Below are 16,423 nucleotides of genomic sequence, written 5' to 3'. Positions count from 1 at the left end.
TTGTGCAAGTCCCGCTTATTCTCTAAACTTGTAGAAAATTCTCGAATGTAAGAATCAACAATATGCTTTACATTGCTTCCAAGTGAATTTTCGAGAATTTCGCCTAAATATTATAAATCGACACGCCAAGATATAGAATATATTATTGTTGGTCAGTTACAGTCAGTATACTATAAACCTCGGAAGCTATAATTGTGATAAAACGATTATTAATGGGAAAACTACAGCATTTGATCACGAAAGATTATAGATTTCGAACATTACAAACCGTTCAACTTCTGTGAATTAACTTCGGACGTTAGTATTTCTACGATGACATTAAATATCTTCGTCAGTAAGAGGTTAGTTTAGCTTTTATGCGGTGTGAAGCCAGTCAAGAAATAAATGACAGCTAGCTAACTTAAGCTAACTCAGAATTAATTTGCCCATCGTGGACCTGGATCATCGATAAAATATTCAGTTCTAGATCAGATAGAAGAGTCATTATAATCTGTAAGAGTGTGAACTCCTTGTATGTAAAGCAATATTTGTAATAACAATTATTATAAATTGTATTGTTGTTTGTATACTAAAATATACTTGTGTTAAGAAAGAAAATTATGTGTATCAATCTTGTTGGCAAATATCTTAAATTTGATACATACCGAAATTCAGTTAACTTCTAAATTAAAATTTCCGGTTATTCGAAATCGTAATACGTAACATAATGAACCAGAGATAAATTATAATACATAATAAAAGTTAAAACAAAAGCATTTGTTATAAAATAAAATTAAAGATACCGTAGATGATCCAATATGGACCTGGTGGAATCGTTTCCTTTTTACAATAATTCTCACAATCTTTCTTGGTGTCGAAGTTGTTTTCATTTCCTCCACACCCTCCGTAAGTAAACTGCAGGCACTGATTATAGTATGGGCTGTAATAGTAGCGACGTATATACCATTTACACGGTCCTGGGTCTTTCGGAAGGTTGCAGTATGTTCTGGTGGGCAGCAAGCTACTGCTTCTGGAATCTGCAATAACTGTATTTCAACCAGGATAAGAAATCAGTCATGAAGAAACCGACACTTATGCACACTTCAAAAACATTAGTTAGTTGTTAGAAACTTGTAGTTTTCACGTTGTTACTGGCCTGTTATAAGATTATAATCATTTTTCACTGGGTAAAGTCTACAGTTGTCTCTTTTGGATATTCACGGATTAATAGTTGAAAGAAATGGCAGAAAACTTACTAAAATTGAATATACAATTCACTTTCACAATCCGCTAAATCAAATTAAAACGTAGGCCTAAAAGTTGTTATAAAAAAGTAAACAGCTGATTTTTTATTGTTTTTATCACATTCCTCTTAATCTGCCCCCCTGTTGCCCCAAATCGGAAATGTCATTTAATTATACACATCTGATTTCGAGCTGCAGTAGACAAATTAATTTTTCTCATTGATTTCTTAACTTCTAATTCTAAAATACGTCAAATTCAAGGAATTCATTATTGTTATAACTTTATAGTTGTTTAATGGAGGGTGATTCAAGAAAATATTGATAATAAGACATGGTTTAACCTTGTTTGCACTGATAAATATAAATTAAATTATTACTTAAATTTAATTTAGATCCAATTTTGTCTCTGATTCAAATCTCGGACACGAGCCCCCAGTATATTGTGTTACATATTGTAATCTATCCTAAACGAGTTTCCACTTTATTATGTTACGTATTATAATTTATCTCGGACGAGCCTCAAATTTACTATGTTACTTACGTTACAGTTTCAAATAGCCGGATATTTTAATTTGAATTTGGGCCTGGCATGGCCAAGCGTGTTAAGGCGTGCGACTCGTAATCTGAGGGGCACGGGTTCGCATCCCCATCGCGCCAAACATGCTCGCCCTTTCAGCCGTGGGGGCGTTATAATGTTACGGTCAATCCCACTATTCGTTGGTAAAAGAGTAGCCCAAGAGTTGGCGGTGGGTGGTGATGACTAGCTGCCTTCCCTCTAGTCTTACACTGCTAAATTAGGAACGGCTAGCACAGATAGCCCTCGAGTAGCTTTGTACGAAATTCAAAAACAAACAACAAATTTGAATTTGAGGTAAATTGAATGTTGATATTTATCAAATTTACGATATTCGCCAATAAGACTGATACAAATAATTTTCTTTGTTGACACAAATATTAAAAATATATAAAGAAAAAATTTGTAATAACGATCATTGTTGATTGAAAGTCATTACAAATTTACACAATGGTAAACTGTGCTCTGCCCAACATGGGTATCAAAACCAGGTTTCTAGTAGTGCGAGTCCACAAACACACCACTGTGCCACAGGGGGGCATAACGGTTATTAAAATAGTTATTATAAATAGTGATCAATATACTTGAGTTACAAATAATACAGAACCTTCTATCTGGTCTGGAACTGAATATTTATCGACGGTTCACGATGAACAAATTAATTCTGATTTGATGTTGTTATACTTCTCTTAATGATTAGTTCTTTATTCTTGTCTAGTTTCACGTCGTTTACAAGCTGACTTTTTTTCGACGAAGATATATAATGTCTTCGTAAAAAATATTAACATTATAATGTTCGAAATCTATAAACATTCCTGATCAAATATCCATGGTTTCCCGTTTGTTTGTTTGTTTTTGAATTTCGCACAAAGCTACTCGAGGGCTATCTGTGCTAGCCGTCCCTAATTTAGCAGTGTAAGACTAGAGGAAAGGCAGCTAGTCGTCACCACCCACCGCCAACTCTTGGGCTACTCTTTACCAACGAATAGTGGGATTCACCGTCACATTATAACGCCCCCCATAGATGGGAGGGCGAGCATGTTTGGCGCGACTCGGGCGCTAACCCGCGACCCTCGGATTACAAAGAGCACGCCTTAACGCGCTTGGCCATGTCGGCCCCATGGTTTCCTGATTAATAAGCGTTTATCACAGTTATAGCTTTCGAGGTTTATAGTACCCCAACTGTAGCAAACTAACGGCAATATTAAACTGTTTCTTGGCGCATCGATTTATAAATATTAAGGCGAGGTTCTCGAAAGTTCACAATCGTAAGTATTTTGTGTACATATATTACATTGTTGATTCTTACGCTCGAGAATTTCCAAATTTAGAGAATAGGCGGGACTTTCGCAATACAGATTTAACAATGTAAGTTAAATGTATTTCTAAATATACATTAAACTAAAACAAACATAGATATTAAAATAAACATATAATACTAAATCCGTTACAATATCCTCATTTTGATACATTTAAGAGGAAAAGTTTGCTTGGTCTAGTGGTGTTTTGTTTGCGAAACAGTAATTTCTTATGTAAACGTTATGTGAACAGAACATTCATAATTAGTGGATAAAATAAGCTTTAGAGGGCTCAAGGCAGCATCTTGTGAGGCACCTGCTTCTGTACAATAAAAATCAGAATATGAATCATTAATGTTGACAGCATCTTATAAAATAACAGAGAAGTTGAAAGTTTCGCATTAATTGAAAAATGAAGCTTTTGTTCCACATTTTGTCAAACACTTCTTGGCATCAAGAATTGAAGCTCTCGTAAGAAGTTTATGGTTATGATTAAAACTTTTAATGGTTCTTTCTTTAAGCCAACGAGATGGTCTTCTTTTAGTGTTTTCTTGCGATTTGCTTCCTTGAACAGATTTGGTAATTATTTAATTTTTTTGCTATTTTCGAAAAAAAAATGGAATAATTTTGCGCCATTCTTTGGATTTTCTTTCGGTACCGCACTTATATAGATAAGTTTCTCAGATATAGAAACATATTTAATACAACGCTCACATATCATACCTTACAATAAACGTTCATCACAGAGACTGAAATGTCATCTCCAAATCAGAAAGAAAGCTAGCGCAATTTATAAAAAAACCCAAAAAAAAAAAACTGTTTAATAGTTAGTAGATTTTTACTTACGTTCTGAGACATCAAAAGAAAATTCCTCTGAAACAGGTCCGGTGCCACTTCTTCCCCTTGCTTGTAACCGAAAGTTATACTTGCTTTTAGATGTCACAAGTTCCGGTACCGGAATGTTCGTAAAAGTATTGTTTCCGGTAATAGTTTTCACTTTCCAGTCGCTAGGGGATTCTGGCGTATCGATTGTATAGTAGATTATATAACCTTCAAAAATAAATAATAGTTCATGGATATTTACATTTTATCATAATATAAATTAATATCTCTTTAAAAACTCAGCTTAAATCGCTATGATCAGTGGACTTGAATAAGCCTAATGAAAAAATAAAGCATCTTGTGCCTTCTGTAAAAGGTTACCGATGAAAATTTAAAATAAGAAAAACAACTAGATTTTGCGCAATCACGCCATCCACTGTCGATTTCTCATATTGCTTTAAAAAATTGTCGTTCAACCATAAATGTATACCTGAAACGCTCTTTTGCAAATGAAAAAAGAAACGTTTTCAGAATAAATGGAATTCGCACACCTTTGGGAGATAAATACAAGAAAATCATTGTAAAAATGCAATGTTTAAAACAGAAATAAATCTATTTCATCTAGCGTTGTTTCGAACAGCTGCATCCTGTCAGGCTAAATTTTTTCTTCGTAATAAGTCTGAAACACTATTTGCTCGAAACGTTACTAGGTGCAATACATTTGTTTCTTATTTAAATATTGTGTTTTCACAGTGAGTTTGTTTTGAAATAAAAAAGGTTGTGAATTCACATTAACAGTAAACTAGGGGTCATCTGTTAGTGTGTTACATCCGTCACGGAGGCTTCCATATTTCATTTTTCAATGTCACCGCTCTCACAGGTTGTTGAGTGTGCCGAGCCAACGTTGAAGCAACAACTGAAGTCAACGATCACAAACGTTGACATCATGAATAGAGTGCACTAAAGTTTAATGTCAACGTTTAATTTTGTTTTTGCCTATAATGCAATGAGGGCCTGACATAGCCAGGTGGATAAGGCACTCGACTCGTAATCTGAGAGTCGCGGGTTCGAATCCCCGTCACACCAAACATGATCGCCCTTTCAGCCGTGGGGGGCGTTATAATATTACAGTCATTCCCATTATTGGTGGGTGGTGATGATTAGCTGCCTTCCCTCTAGTCTTACACTGCTAAATTAAGGATAGCTAGTGCGAAATTCAAAACAGACCAATACACTGAGGCTATTTGTTCCAGTTTGACGCACTTTTGCACTGCATGATTGCATGCAGTCAGACGTTAACGTAAGCAGAAGAGATAGGCGTAATATAAAGACTGAAATATTTGGGTTAAATATCATTCTAGTAACATAAGACCTACCTTCATCCTAATCAAAGCAGACCCATCCTCATTCTTTAAAAATACATAATAAAATTATCACTGTCTTTATAAAGCAAAAACAGATATTGATGATCCTAATTAGGGTTACCACGGGCCCCACTAAAACTGGGGTCGTCGCAGTTTTTAGCTTTAATTTAGTCCCGATCAGAAACTGTAAATTTATTACACTGTTCCAGCCCCTTTGTGCCTCAGTGTCAGTTCGATATATACGTTACAGTTTATCTTAAACACAGCATCTTTAAATTTTACTTGGAGAATCGCCTAACGAAGACAGATCGCGCAATACAATGCTTTTTCTCTGCTACGTTTTTCTAACTTACCCTGTCAACGAACAGCCGTAAAAAAAAATAAAAGGATGAAATGACATTTTTCTTGTGAGTACGTTAGTCAAATTGGGCGTCTTTTTTTGTTACTTGTTCATCTGGATAAATTTTAACACATTTTGTTTGTCTAACATTTAAAGTGCGATGTAATAAATATCAGATTATTTAGTAAATTTTAAAAAAGCAAGTTACTGTATTTTACCATTTAAAAGTTGTTATAGTGTCACTTCGTAAGGAAAACAAATGCTCCAGTTTATCACTATTATAATCTGATAAACGCAACCCTAATGTCAGTAAAGCTAAACTTAGTAAGTGAGATTAATCATTATCCTGTTAAAGTTAGGCCTACTCATCTTAGTAGCCAAGAAAATGCATTAGGATAATAAAGTATGGCTAATGCCATCAAAAAAAGGGAATATATATCATCACATTAATAAAATTAGACCTTTTATAATCCTAGTGAAGTAAGGCCTATCATCAGTTTAGTGAATCTCAGAATAATCTCATTTTGCTGAAGCAAGACCTACTAGTATCTTACTGAAACACGGCCTAGCGTAATCACATAGAATCACGGCATACCAACACCTAACTGGAGTAAACACTAGGACGTGCACTCGAATTCATTGTCTGTCCACTTTTTTATTTTTTTGCAAATATATCTAAACTCTAGGGCACAAAAACGAAAGTTCAACACTGATACATGAACTCAGTATTTCTCTGAGCATATTCACAGCATCTATACTACTCATCAGATAGGTAATTGAAAACTATGATGCGTGAACAGCAATAAATTACTTCCAAATATATCTAAGAAACATGACTTGCGATGACATTTTATACTAATACATTTTGTGATTTACTGTTCATTGCGTTATAAGAAACATATTGATCTGGAATACAAGTTTAAACGTTAAATTGGAATCTTAACGAACTTTAGGTCAAGTGGGTCTCTTTAAAAAAAACCTAACAAAAAACAAACAAACAACACTCTAACTCCAAGTGTAAATTTGTTATTACGTTTATAATATCTGCTGATCATTAGCGTTTATCTCTTGTCCGTCTAGGCAAATTATGAATCTTGTTGCAGGTAGTGGCGGATTCAAAGTTGCGTGTTCCTAAGGGCTAATATTTTTTGTGTGCCCTACATCCCATATAATTTTACATGGAATAAAATTATCAATGGGCCTCCATTAAGGTCATGGACAATGGGGTTAAACCCCCTCTAGCCCCTACCTAAATACGTCATTGGTTGCTGAAAGAATATACCTACAACTTGATAATTAGTTGAAGTTTCAAGATATTTTTGCTAGCTTTACATAAGATAAGATCTGTTCTGTTTTGTGAATTTCTCTCTCAAGAAGGCCCACTAAAACAAATCAAGAGAAAAGAACGCTTGGGGCTTCGTATTTTGTGAATTAGATATAATATTTAAAGTTAAAATTTATATACGATTTTTATTTCTCACAAAAGCAGAACTAAATATGTGATATTTAATCTCTCGGGTTAGCATTTGGGTCCTTAATCCTAACCTTAATTCATTTATTTATTTTTGTGTGAGCAAATTCTCCTAAATATCTGTGACAGCTAAAGGCCTCGTGCTTTATGAGGGCGGTATTGTTTTCAACATGCCACTAAATCTGACCATCAACCAGAATAAACGTGTCACTTCAGAAATGTTGCTTCACAGTCAGTTTCTTAATTATGCTTTGTTGTTGTTGATCAAAATGACCCAATACATACCAATTATTTCTTCACCTGCGTTGACCGGTGGCTCCCATAGAAGGTCAAGTGTGTTGGATAACGTTTTAGACCTGGTAATACTCAGGTTTCTTGGAGCAGATATTGGAACTGTAAAATGGATTAAAAACAGTTATAACATAAAAAGGCTTCTTTTCTTTAACATTGACACACTGTTATACAACATCCTAACGCTACACTTTACCATGTCACATTAGAGCACATTGTATTCTATGCTATATATACTGTGATGACATTCCAGTGAATTGACTTAGAGTACGGAAATGGATGTTTTGAATATGGATTTACTATTACACTTACACCCATGGAATATTTGATACTGAACATTGGAAAACGTTGTGCAAATGGTGGGGAAAAGGGAATAAAATATCAAATACTACAGGAATGGTTTCCCTTTATCAGAGCAGAGTCATATATTGCTAATGTTGTAAGATATACATTTTAATGTTATAATTCATTTGTTAGCTAGAGAGAGATGTGAGTCATTGACAATGAAATGTAACGCTAATTTTCAATTAATCCTCGTAATACCAAGAGCGCAGTTAGGTTATAAACATAACATATAAAGTTTAAGAACAGCTTGAATGGGTAAAGAAATAAACTTTACTACAAATGTGCAGTTTTTCGACAGTGTTTTGTAATTTTAAACAAAGAATCAAACATCAAAAAACGCAAAATAAAAGAACCTATCTTTGTTGAATAAACCAACATCTTGGGATACCAAGATATTTAAACTAAGCTGTTAAGCAATCTCCAGTCACGTGTCCACTTTGTTTAAAATATATATTCCTGTGCTTATGTAAGCTACGTGTACCTAATGGTGACATAAACTTATCGAAAGGTTGTACATTTGTAATAAAGTTTCTTCCACTGCCTATTCAAGCCGTCTCCAACTATGTTTTCTCAAAAGTGGGTTTATTGTGTTCAAATATAAATTACTAACTTGAACGAAAAGAAAGTTGAAATACTATAGGAAGCAGTCGTTCTTCCCGATGATTACACTTTAACATATAAAACGCCCCCAGTGTCACAGCGGCATGTCTGCAGACTCACACTGCAAGAAATCGGGTTTCGATACTTGTGATGGGCAGAGCACAGGTAATCCCTTGTGTAGCTTTGTCCTTAGCTACATAGTGAGCTGGGCTATATATATGTGCTCTGCTCATCACGGGTATCGAAATCCGGTTTCTGGTAGTGTGTACGCAGATATACCAATGTGACACTGGTGGTGGTGGGACTTTCTGTGCTCTCAGTAAAAACCTGTATTTGTTTAATCCACTAAAGTTGAGGATTCTTCTAAAAACATCCAGTTCCTCTAGTTCGAAGTCTTCTGACAGTCAGTATTGAGGACAACTTTGTAATTATTCTTCTTCAGTTGTGGTTAGAGTAAAACCTACTATGCCAATTGTGTACCATTATTGTTGAGAAACGATTTGGCTTGGAGAAATATTGTTACAGAACTTTAATGATCGAAACATCCGATCATTGTTTCATCTAAGGATGGTATTGTTGTCAAGCCCAGATTAAGAAATGAAGCCAAAAACAAATGATAGAGACGTGTTCAGAGGAAGATATTACAGATTTGTCTCAAACATTTTTGGACACGTATGGGATCTTGTAGATAATTCTCCTACTGACGATTCCTCTGTGAGTAACAAGAATGGGCGCGAGAGATCTGGTTCAACTGGTTGAGTTCCATTTGCTAAAATAAAACTGATTGCTGAGCAAGAAAAGGATCAGTAGATCTCTTTACTATTTAAATATGCACTCCAAAAATGAAATGGAGAAAGTTCCAAATGGTTGTTTTACCAAAAATAGTGTACTCATTAGAAAATGGAGACCACCAGATGAGCCAGCTTCAGAAGACTGGGCTGTAGTTTATCAAATCGTTGTTCCCAAAGCATATCATTCTGAAATATTGAGAGTTCCCATAAACTCCCTATGGAAGGTCATTAGGTGTCAACAAGACGCGAAAAAATTAAACATTTCTTTTGGCTAAAAATTAGGCAAAACATTTCTCATTTTTGCAAAATTTGTCATACCTGTCAGTTTGTCGGTTTGTTTGTTTATCAATTTCGCGCAAAGCTACACAAGGGTTATCTGAGCTAACCGATCCTAATTTAGTAGTGTAAGACTAGAGGAAGGGTAACTAGTTATCACCACCCATCGCTAACTCTTGGGTTATTTCTTCATTAATGAATAGTAGGGTTGACCATCACTATAAGGTTCCCATGGCCAAAAGGGCGAACATGTTCGGTGTGACGAGGATTCAAGCTCGCAAACCTCAGTTTACGAGTTAAGCGCCCTAGCTATCTGGCCGTGCCGGGCCTCAGTTGGTCGGAAAACCTAACCAAAAAACACCTGTTGCTCCTCTGAAACCTATTTCAGCTTTGTCCTGTGATTGCGGATTGTGTTGGACGTTTTCAGAAAATTCCATCAGGAAACCATTATTTGTAAACTATAATGTGTTCATCCACTCGATTCCCTGAAGAAACATTTCAGTCAAAAAAAATTTTAAGGCTTTGGTTATTTTTTTTACTTTTGTTGGCTTATCCAAATAAATTCAGTCTGATTAGGGATTACGTTTTATGTCTGTTATTTCAATATGTATGTTTAACAGCTTGGTGCTAAACAAATGAAATCTAGTGCGTACTATCCAGATTTGCAAAGTGCTTTTGAAAGATTCTAATATATCCTTAAAAAATATAACGGAATTATTGTCTCAACAACGAGAAGAATTGGGATGAAGGAGTTAATTTATTATTATTTGCTGTTCTTGAGTCGGTTCAGGAGTTGTTAGGATTTAGCCCATTTGAATTGATGTTTGGCCATTCAGTCCGCGGTCTTTCGAAGTTGCTGAAAAAACAATGGTTGGAAGATGACCTGAAAGAAATGCACTTTATAGATTATGTTTCTAAGTTTCGGTTCAGACTCTTACGGCTTCTGAATTTGTTCAAGAAAATTTAAAGTTATCTCAAGCTATAATGAAAACGTTTAGGACTGCAAAGCTTAATATCATAGGTTCTATCCTGGTGGCATAATCTTAGTATTGTTACCAACTATAAAACATGAACTCAAAGCTATGTACCATGGTCCCTCTGAGGTTGTTTAATAATACGGACAATGTTATCAAAACACCTGATCATCGATAGACTACCCTATTGTTTCATATCAATATGTTGAAGCCTTATTGCATCCGAGATGCATCCGAAAACTTTTTAACAGTTGAGTGTTCTTCTGATTCTGGTGACATGTTACTTTGACTCAGACACCCGAAATTTTGAAGATATCGAAGCTCAATACAACATCAAACTGAGTATTTTTGATATTCATCTCAAAGTTAATTATATTGTGAATTATCCAACTCATAGCAACAATAAAAAAGTGATGAGAACCGGCTAGTTGTTTTAGGAAGTTTGTAAAACTTTTGCTGACACGACCGTGCGTAATATGTAATTTTATGATCATAAAGTTATTTGAATTTATTTGGTTATATACTGTCATGAATATTGAAGTTGTATAATTTTTGATAATTTATTTTATTTAACGTATTGTTTTCATTATATGTATATAATATCTTCATTCAAAATTGTTGTTAGACAATTTTTAAATCTTGAAGGGGAGAGGTGTAACGGATTTGCTGTTATATATCTATTTTCATATCGATGTTTATTTAAGTTACATTTATATTTAGAAATGTACATAACTTATGCTGTTAATTATGTACTGCAAAATTCCCGCCTATTCACTACAGTTGTAGAAGATTCTTGAGTCTAAGAATCAACAATATATGTGTGTTTGTTTGTTTTTGTTTTGGTTTTTTTTAATTTCGCACAAAGCTACTCGAGGGCTATCTGTGCTAGCCGTCCCTAATTTAGTAGTGTAAGAATAGAGGGAAGGCAACTAGTCATCACCACTCACCGCTAACTCTTGGGCTACTCTTTTACCAACGAATAGTGGGATTGACCATCACATTATAACGCCCCCACGGCTGAAATGGCGAGCATGTTTGGCGCGACGGGGATGCGAACTCGCGACCCTCAGATTAGAAGTCGCACGCCTCAACACGCTTGGCCATGCCGGGCCCATATATGTGTGTGTGTACGTAAACAAAAGTGTATCGTCAATACTGTTGCGCAGGCTGGAATTTCTAAAAAGTTTCTTCACAACTATAAATGTAACCAACGCGATGCGCCAAGAGACAGTATATATTGTTGGTTTGCTACAGTTAGTATACTATAAACCTTGGAAGCAATAATGGGATAAATGCATATTAATCGGGAACTTCAGATATTTGACCAGGAACGCTTTTTTTTTTTTTTTTTTCATTTAAGATATTATAAACCGTTTAACATCAGTCGATTAACACCGAACGTATTTTGAGAAAATATTATATAACTTTGGTTGTGAAAAACTCAACTTGTGATCAACGAAGAATGCAGACCTAGTTACCTCCTTGTTAAATGAATTGCATCTATATTAACTCAAAATTAATTTGTTCATCGTTATCCCCCAATAAGACATCAAAGAAGTTCCAGATCAGATAGAGGATTATTGTTTGTGAGTTTGTAAAACTTGTACATAAATCATTTTCTGTAATAACCATTATTGTAAATTGTTTTATTTTTGTATATTAAAATATAATTGTATTTTAAGAAACTGTATGTATCAATCTTGTTGGTAAATATCATAAATATGATATATATCGACATTTAATTAACTTGTAATTCTAAATTATCATTCAACTCAGTTTCAGGCTGTTTGAAATTGTAATACGTAACTACACAAACATCTTATTAAACACCAACAGTACAGTTGCAGAAAGATTATTTGAAAATTAAACATAGGTATCATCTAACAGAATAATTGCTGATATGTTCGGAAGTGTAGATACATTGTTATGTTCTGAAGTGTACAAAGATTGGTATGTTCTGATGTGTGTGTGTATATATATATTGGTACGTTCTGAAATATACAAAACTGGTATATTCTAAAGTGTATAAAGATTGACTGGTGTGTTCTGAAGTGTACATATATTGCTATGTCCTGAAGCGTACAAAGACTGGTATGTTCTGAAATGTACAAAGACTGGTATGTCCTGAAATCTACAAAGACTGGTATGTTCTGAAATGTACAAAGACTGGTATGTCCTGAAATCTACAAAGACTGGTATGTTCTGAAGTGTACAAAGACTGCTATGTTCTGAAATGTACAAAGATTGGTATGTTCTAAAGTGTACAAAGACTGGTATGTTTTGAAATGTACAAAGACTGATAGTGCTGAAATGATCAGCTGATATATATAGAATACGTCATATTATATGACAAAACGTTTCCTATTCTTTAATCTTGTTACAATACCTGCTATTTTGACTTTCTGTTTTTCCACTGTTTAGTTTACACAGTTTAGGTCCAAGCGTCATCAAATTCGGCCAGAATAACATATCCGATTAACACACTAAGATTTTTGGAATTATGTCCCCGTGGTGCCCCATAGTGGAACAACGGTATGTCTGCAGACTTACAACGCTATAAACAGGTTATTTTTTATACCCTTGATGGGAAGAGCACAGATAGACCATTATGTAGCTTTGTGCTTAACCTCAAACAAACAGAACTCCCTGGGATAGTCAAACGCACTCCCACACCCTGGGCTTAATATTAATATGAGCGTTCGTCAACAGGAAATGGATATTTGCTAAGTGCACGACTTATTCTTGTTATAATACACATTTGGGGTGAGATATTAGAGATGAAAGTAAATATTTATAAAGTAATTTTCTGTTTGTGACACCTTTTCACTGTGCCAGGTGGTTAAGGCACTCGACTTGTAATCTGAGAATCACGGATTCAAAACCCCGTCACACCAAACATGTTCGCCCTTTCAGCCGTGAGGCGTTATAATTTGACGGTCAATGCTACTATTCGTGGGGTAAAAAATTAGCCTGAGAGTTGGCGGTGAGTGGTGATGACTAGCTGCCTTCCCTCTAGTTTTACACTGCTAAATTAGGGACGGCTAGCGCAGGTAGCCCTCTCATAGCTTTGCGAGAAATAAAGAAAAGAAAAACAACCGTCTGCTAGTCATACAAGAGGTAACAAATGCCAAGTTGTTGACTGTAACCCTCTGGAATTATGTACCTATCTGTTACAATCAATCTCTGTAAAGTGTTTTTATTATCACTGAACACGACACCATGTGCTCAGACGCATGCTTTTATCTGTTAGTCTAAAAACGCGTGAATTACAAGCTAACTTCTAACGTGCTTATAAACAGTTCTCCTCAGTCTGTTGTCATCTAAACTTAAAGGATCACGTTTCCACATCTCACTATTCTGCTTTATAAAAGTCTATCGATAAATGTATATATTTATATGAAATGTTGTTACTTTTTCAGACGACAGGAAGAGGATTTTCAGATCTCAAGAGTGTTGATATTTTCTTCACAGTTTATAGCTGGCCGTTTCCTCTGTTTGTAAATTACTTACACATGTTATGAAATGAAACTACATCGCACACTTGGAACTGGTAAGTTCGTTTACTAAAACACCTGTATGAAAATAAAACAGAGAACAGCATATAGACGATGGTAAAGACCCTTTCCAATATTTAAATCAGGCAGACATGACTGTCCCCACCCACCAACCAAATATATTGTCCGCTAGATGAACTAAAGAATAAATAAATAAAATTATTTGTTTGGAAAGATCGAAAAGAAAATAACATCCAGAAGTCTCATAAGTAAATGCACTCAGATACAAGTATTCAAAGTAAATATATATTCAGGTACAAGTATTTAAAGTAAATACACTCAGATACAAGTATTCAAAGTAAATATATATTCAGGTACAAGTGTTCAAAGTAAATACACTCAGATACAAGTATTCAAAGTAAATATATATTCAGGTACAAGTATTCAAAGTAAATACACTCAGATACAAGTATTCATAGTAAATATATTCAGATACAAGTATTCAAAGCAAATATATATTCAGGTATATGTATTCAAAGTAAATATATATTTAGATACAAGTATTCAAAGTAAATATATATTCAGATACAAGTATTCAAAATAAATATATATTCAGATACAAGTATTCAAAGTAAATATATATTCAGGTACAAGTATTCAAAGTAAATACACTCAGATACAAGTATTCATAGTAAATATATTCAGATGCAAGTATTCAAAGCAAATATATATTCAGGTACAAGTATTCAAAGCAAATATATATTCAGGTATATGTATTCAAAGTAAATATATATTTAGATACAAGTATTCAAAGAAAATACACTCAGATACAAGTCATTATAGTAAATATACTCAGAAAGAACTATTATAAGTAAATATACGGAGATAAATGTATTATAAGTAAATATACAGATATAAGTGTATTATAAGCAAATATACAGAGCTAGAACTATTATAAGTAAATATGCAGAGATAAGTGTATTATAAGGAAATATACTCAAATAGAAGTATTATAAGTAAATATGCTCTAAAAGAAGTATTCCAAATAAATATGCTAAGATAGAAGTATTATAGGTAAATATACTCACATAGAAGTACTTTTAGTAAATATACTCAGATTGTAAGTATTGTTAGCAAATGTATTCAGATAGAAGTTTTATATCTATGTATACTCAGATAGAAGTATTATAAGTAAATATACGTAGTTACAAGTATTATAAGTAAATATACTCAGATAGAAGTATTATAATTAAATATACTCAGGTAGAAGAAGCATAAGTAAATATACTCACATAGAAGTATTGTACGCATATATACTCTGATAGAAACATGTATTATAAGCAAATTTACTCAGAAAGAACCATTATAAGCAAATATACTCAGATCTATTATCAGTAAATATACTGATATAGAACTATTATAAGTAAATAATTTCAGTTAGAAATATTATAAGTCATGAAGTTGTTTAACGTACGTGATGATTTTGTATCCCCAACATGATGCGTTTTATTCTCTTATGTTTCAAATCTGAATTTCTTACTAAATGAACGTAGAAGAAATTTTCAAGTGTACAGTTTCTTGTCCTTCGTTCAATGTAGTGACACGAAAGTTAAGAATTGGGACACCAAAGCTTAGAGTTAGAGTACCAAACTTCAGAGTTGTGACACTGAAGTACAGAGTTGTGACACCAAATCTCAAAATTTTGACACGCAAGTTCATAGTTAAGATACAAGACTTCAAAGTTGTGACACTGAAGTTCAGAGTTGTGACTTCAAAATTTAAAGTTAAAATACCAACTTTCAGAGTTGCGACACGAAAGTTTAGAGCTGTAACACCAAAGTTCAGAGGTGACACGAATATAATGAAAATTCTTCTGAAAATGACAGTAAATCGAAACTTATCGTTTTATATTGCCTGACATCAAACCCCAATAACTTGAATTTCCCACAATAGCGTGGTTCATTTCAGAGCAAAATATATTATATCGATCCTCGCTTTAAATTTTCAAACTGTTAAAACGAGCTCATGTGTTAATTCATCATTGAAACAATAGCAATGCCGGCCTAGATCTCAAACAAGCCAAATGACTATTTGAGACCTTTTGGTTTTAGAGCCCTCACACTGGTGAATTAATATGAAATTGCATTCATTATATCTTCGAGAGATGTAACAGAACCTATGTTGCTTGATCCATTAAACTAATAATTTGGCACTCTCTCTCTCTTATAGGTGTTTGGGTATAGATGTTTATCTACCCAGGAGTGTCAGTTTTCACTAACCTCTTCCTCCTTCCTTTAAATTTTGGTTTTGTAACTGTCAAGTGTATTTATGTATTGTACACGAGGGCCAAAGTAACCCGGACTTACTCAGACCCTTTCAGGACAATGTCCATACACAATCTGTACATACACTTGGTGCAAATAAATAATGTATCTTTATAGTTCTATAATTATTTGCATTTTCATATTAACTATAAAGCATTTACATGAAAAACCCTTTCAATTTTTAGTAATTGACCCCTAAACTAATGTGGAGTCTAGTTTATAGGTGACCTTTTATT

At 34.1% G+C, this 16,423-nt stretch overlaps 1 protein-coding gene across 4 annotated transcripts in view; it reads right to left on the bottom strand.

Annotated features, from left to right (window-relative positions):
- The window catches only part of LOC143252514 (papilin-like), a 47,827-nt gene that overhangs the window by 27,460 nt on the left and 3,944 nt on the right, over positions 1-16,423 (bottom strand). For all 4 annotated transcript variants that reach the window (XM_076504762.1, XM_076504764.1, XM_076504761.1 and 1 more), the window contains exons 2-4: positions 7,378-7,485; positions 3,942-4,145; positions 783-1,025 (exon numbers count right to left, since the gene is read on the bottom strand). In XM_076504762.1, the coding sequence (XP_076360877.1) occupies positions 783-1,025; positions 3,942-4,145; positions 7,378-7,485 (555 nt within the window). The remainder of the gene's footprint in view (positions 1-782; positions 1,026-3,941; positions 4,146-7,377; positions 7,486-16,423) is intronic.

Source organism: Tachypleus tridentatus, chromosome 6, assembly GCF_004210375.1.
Source record: "Tachypleus tridentatus isolate NWPU-2018 chromosome 6, ASM421037v1, whole genome shotgun sequence".
Lineage (NCBI taxonomy): Eukaryota > Metazoa > Arthropoda > Merostomata > Xiphosura > Limulidae > Tachypleus > Tachypleus tridentatus.
Note: the sequence above shows the minus strand (reverse complement) of the source record. Positions and strands in the feature narration are given on the sequence as shown.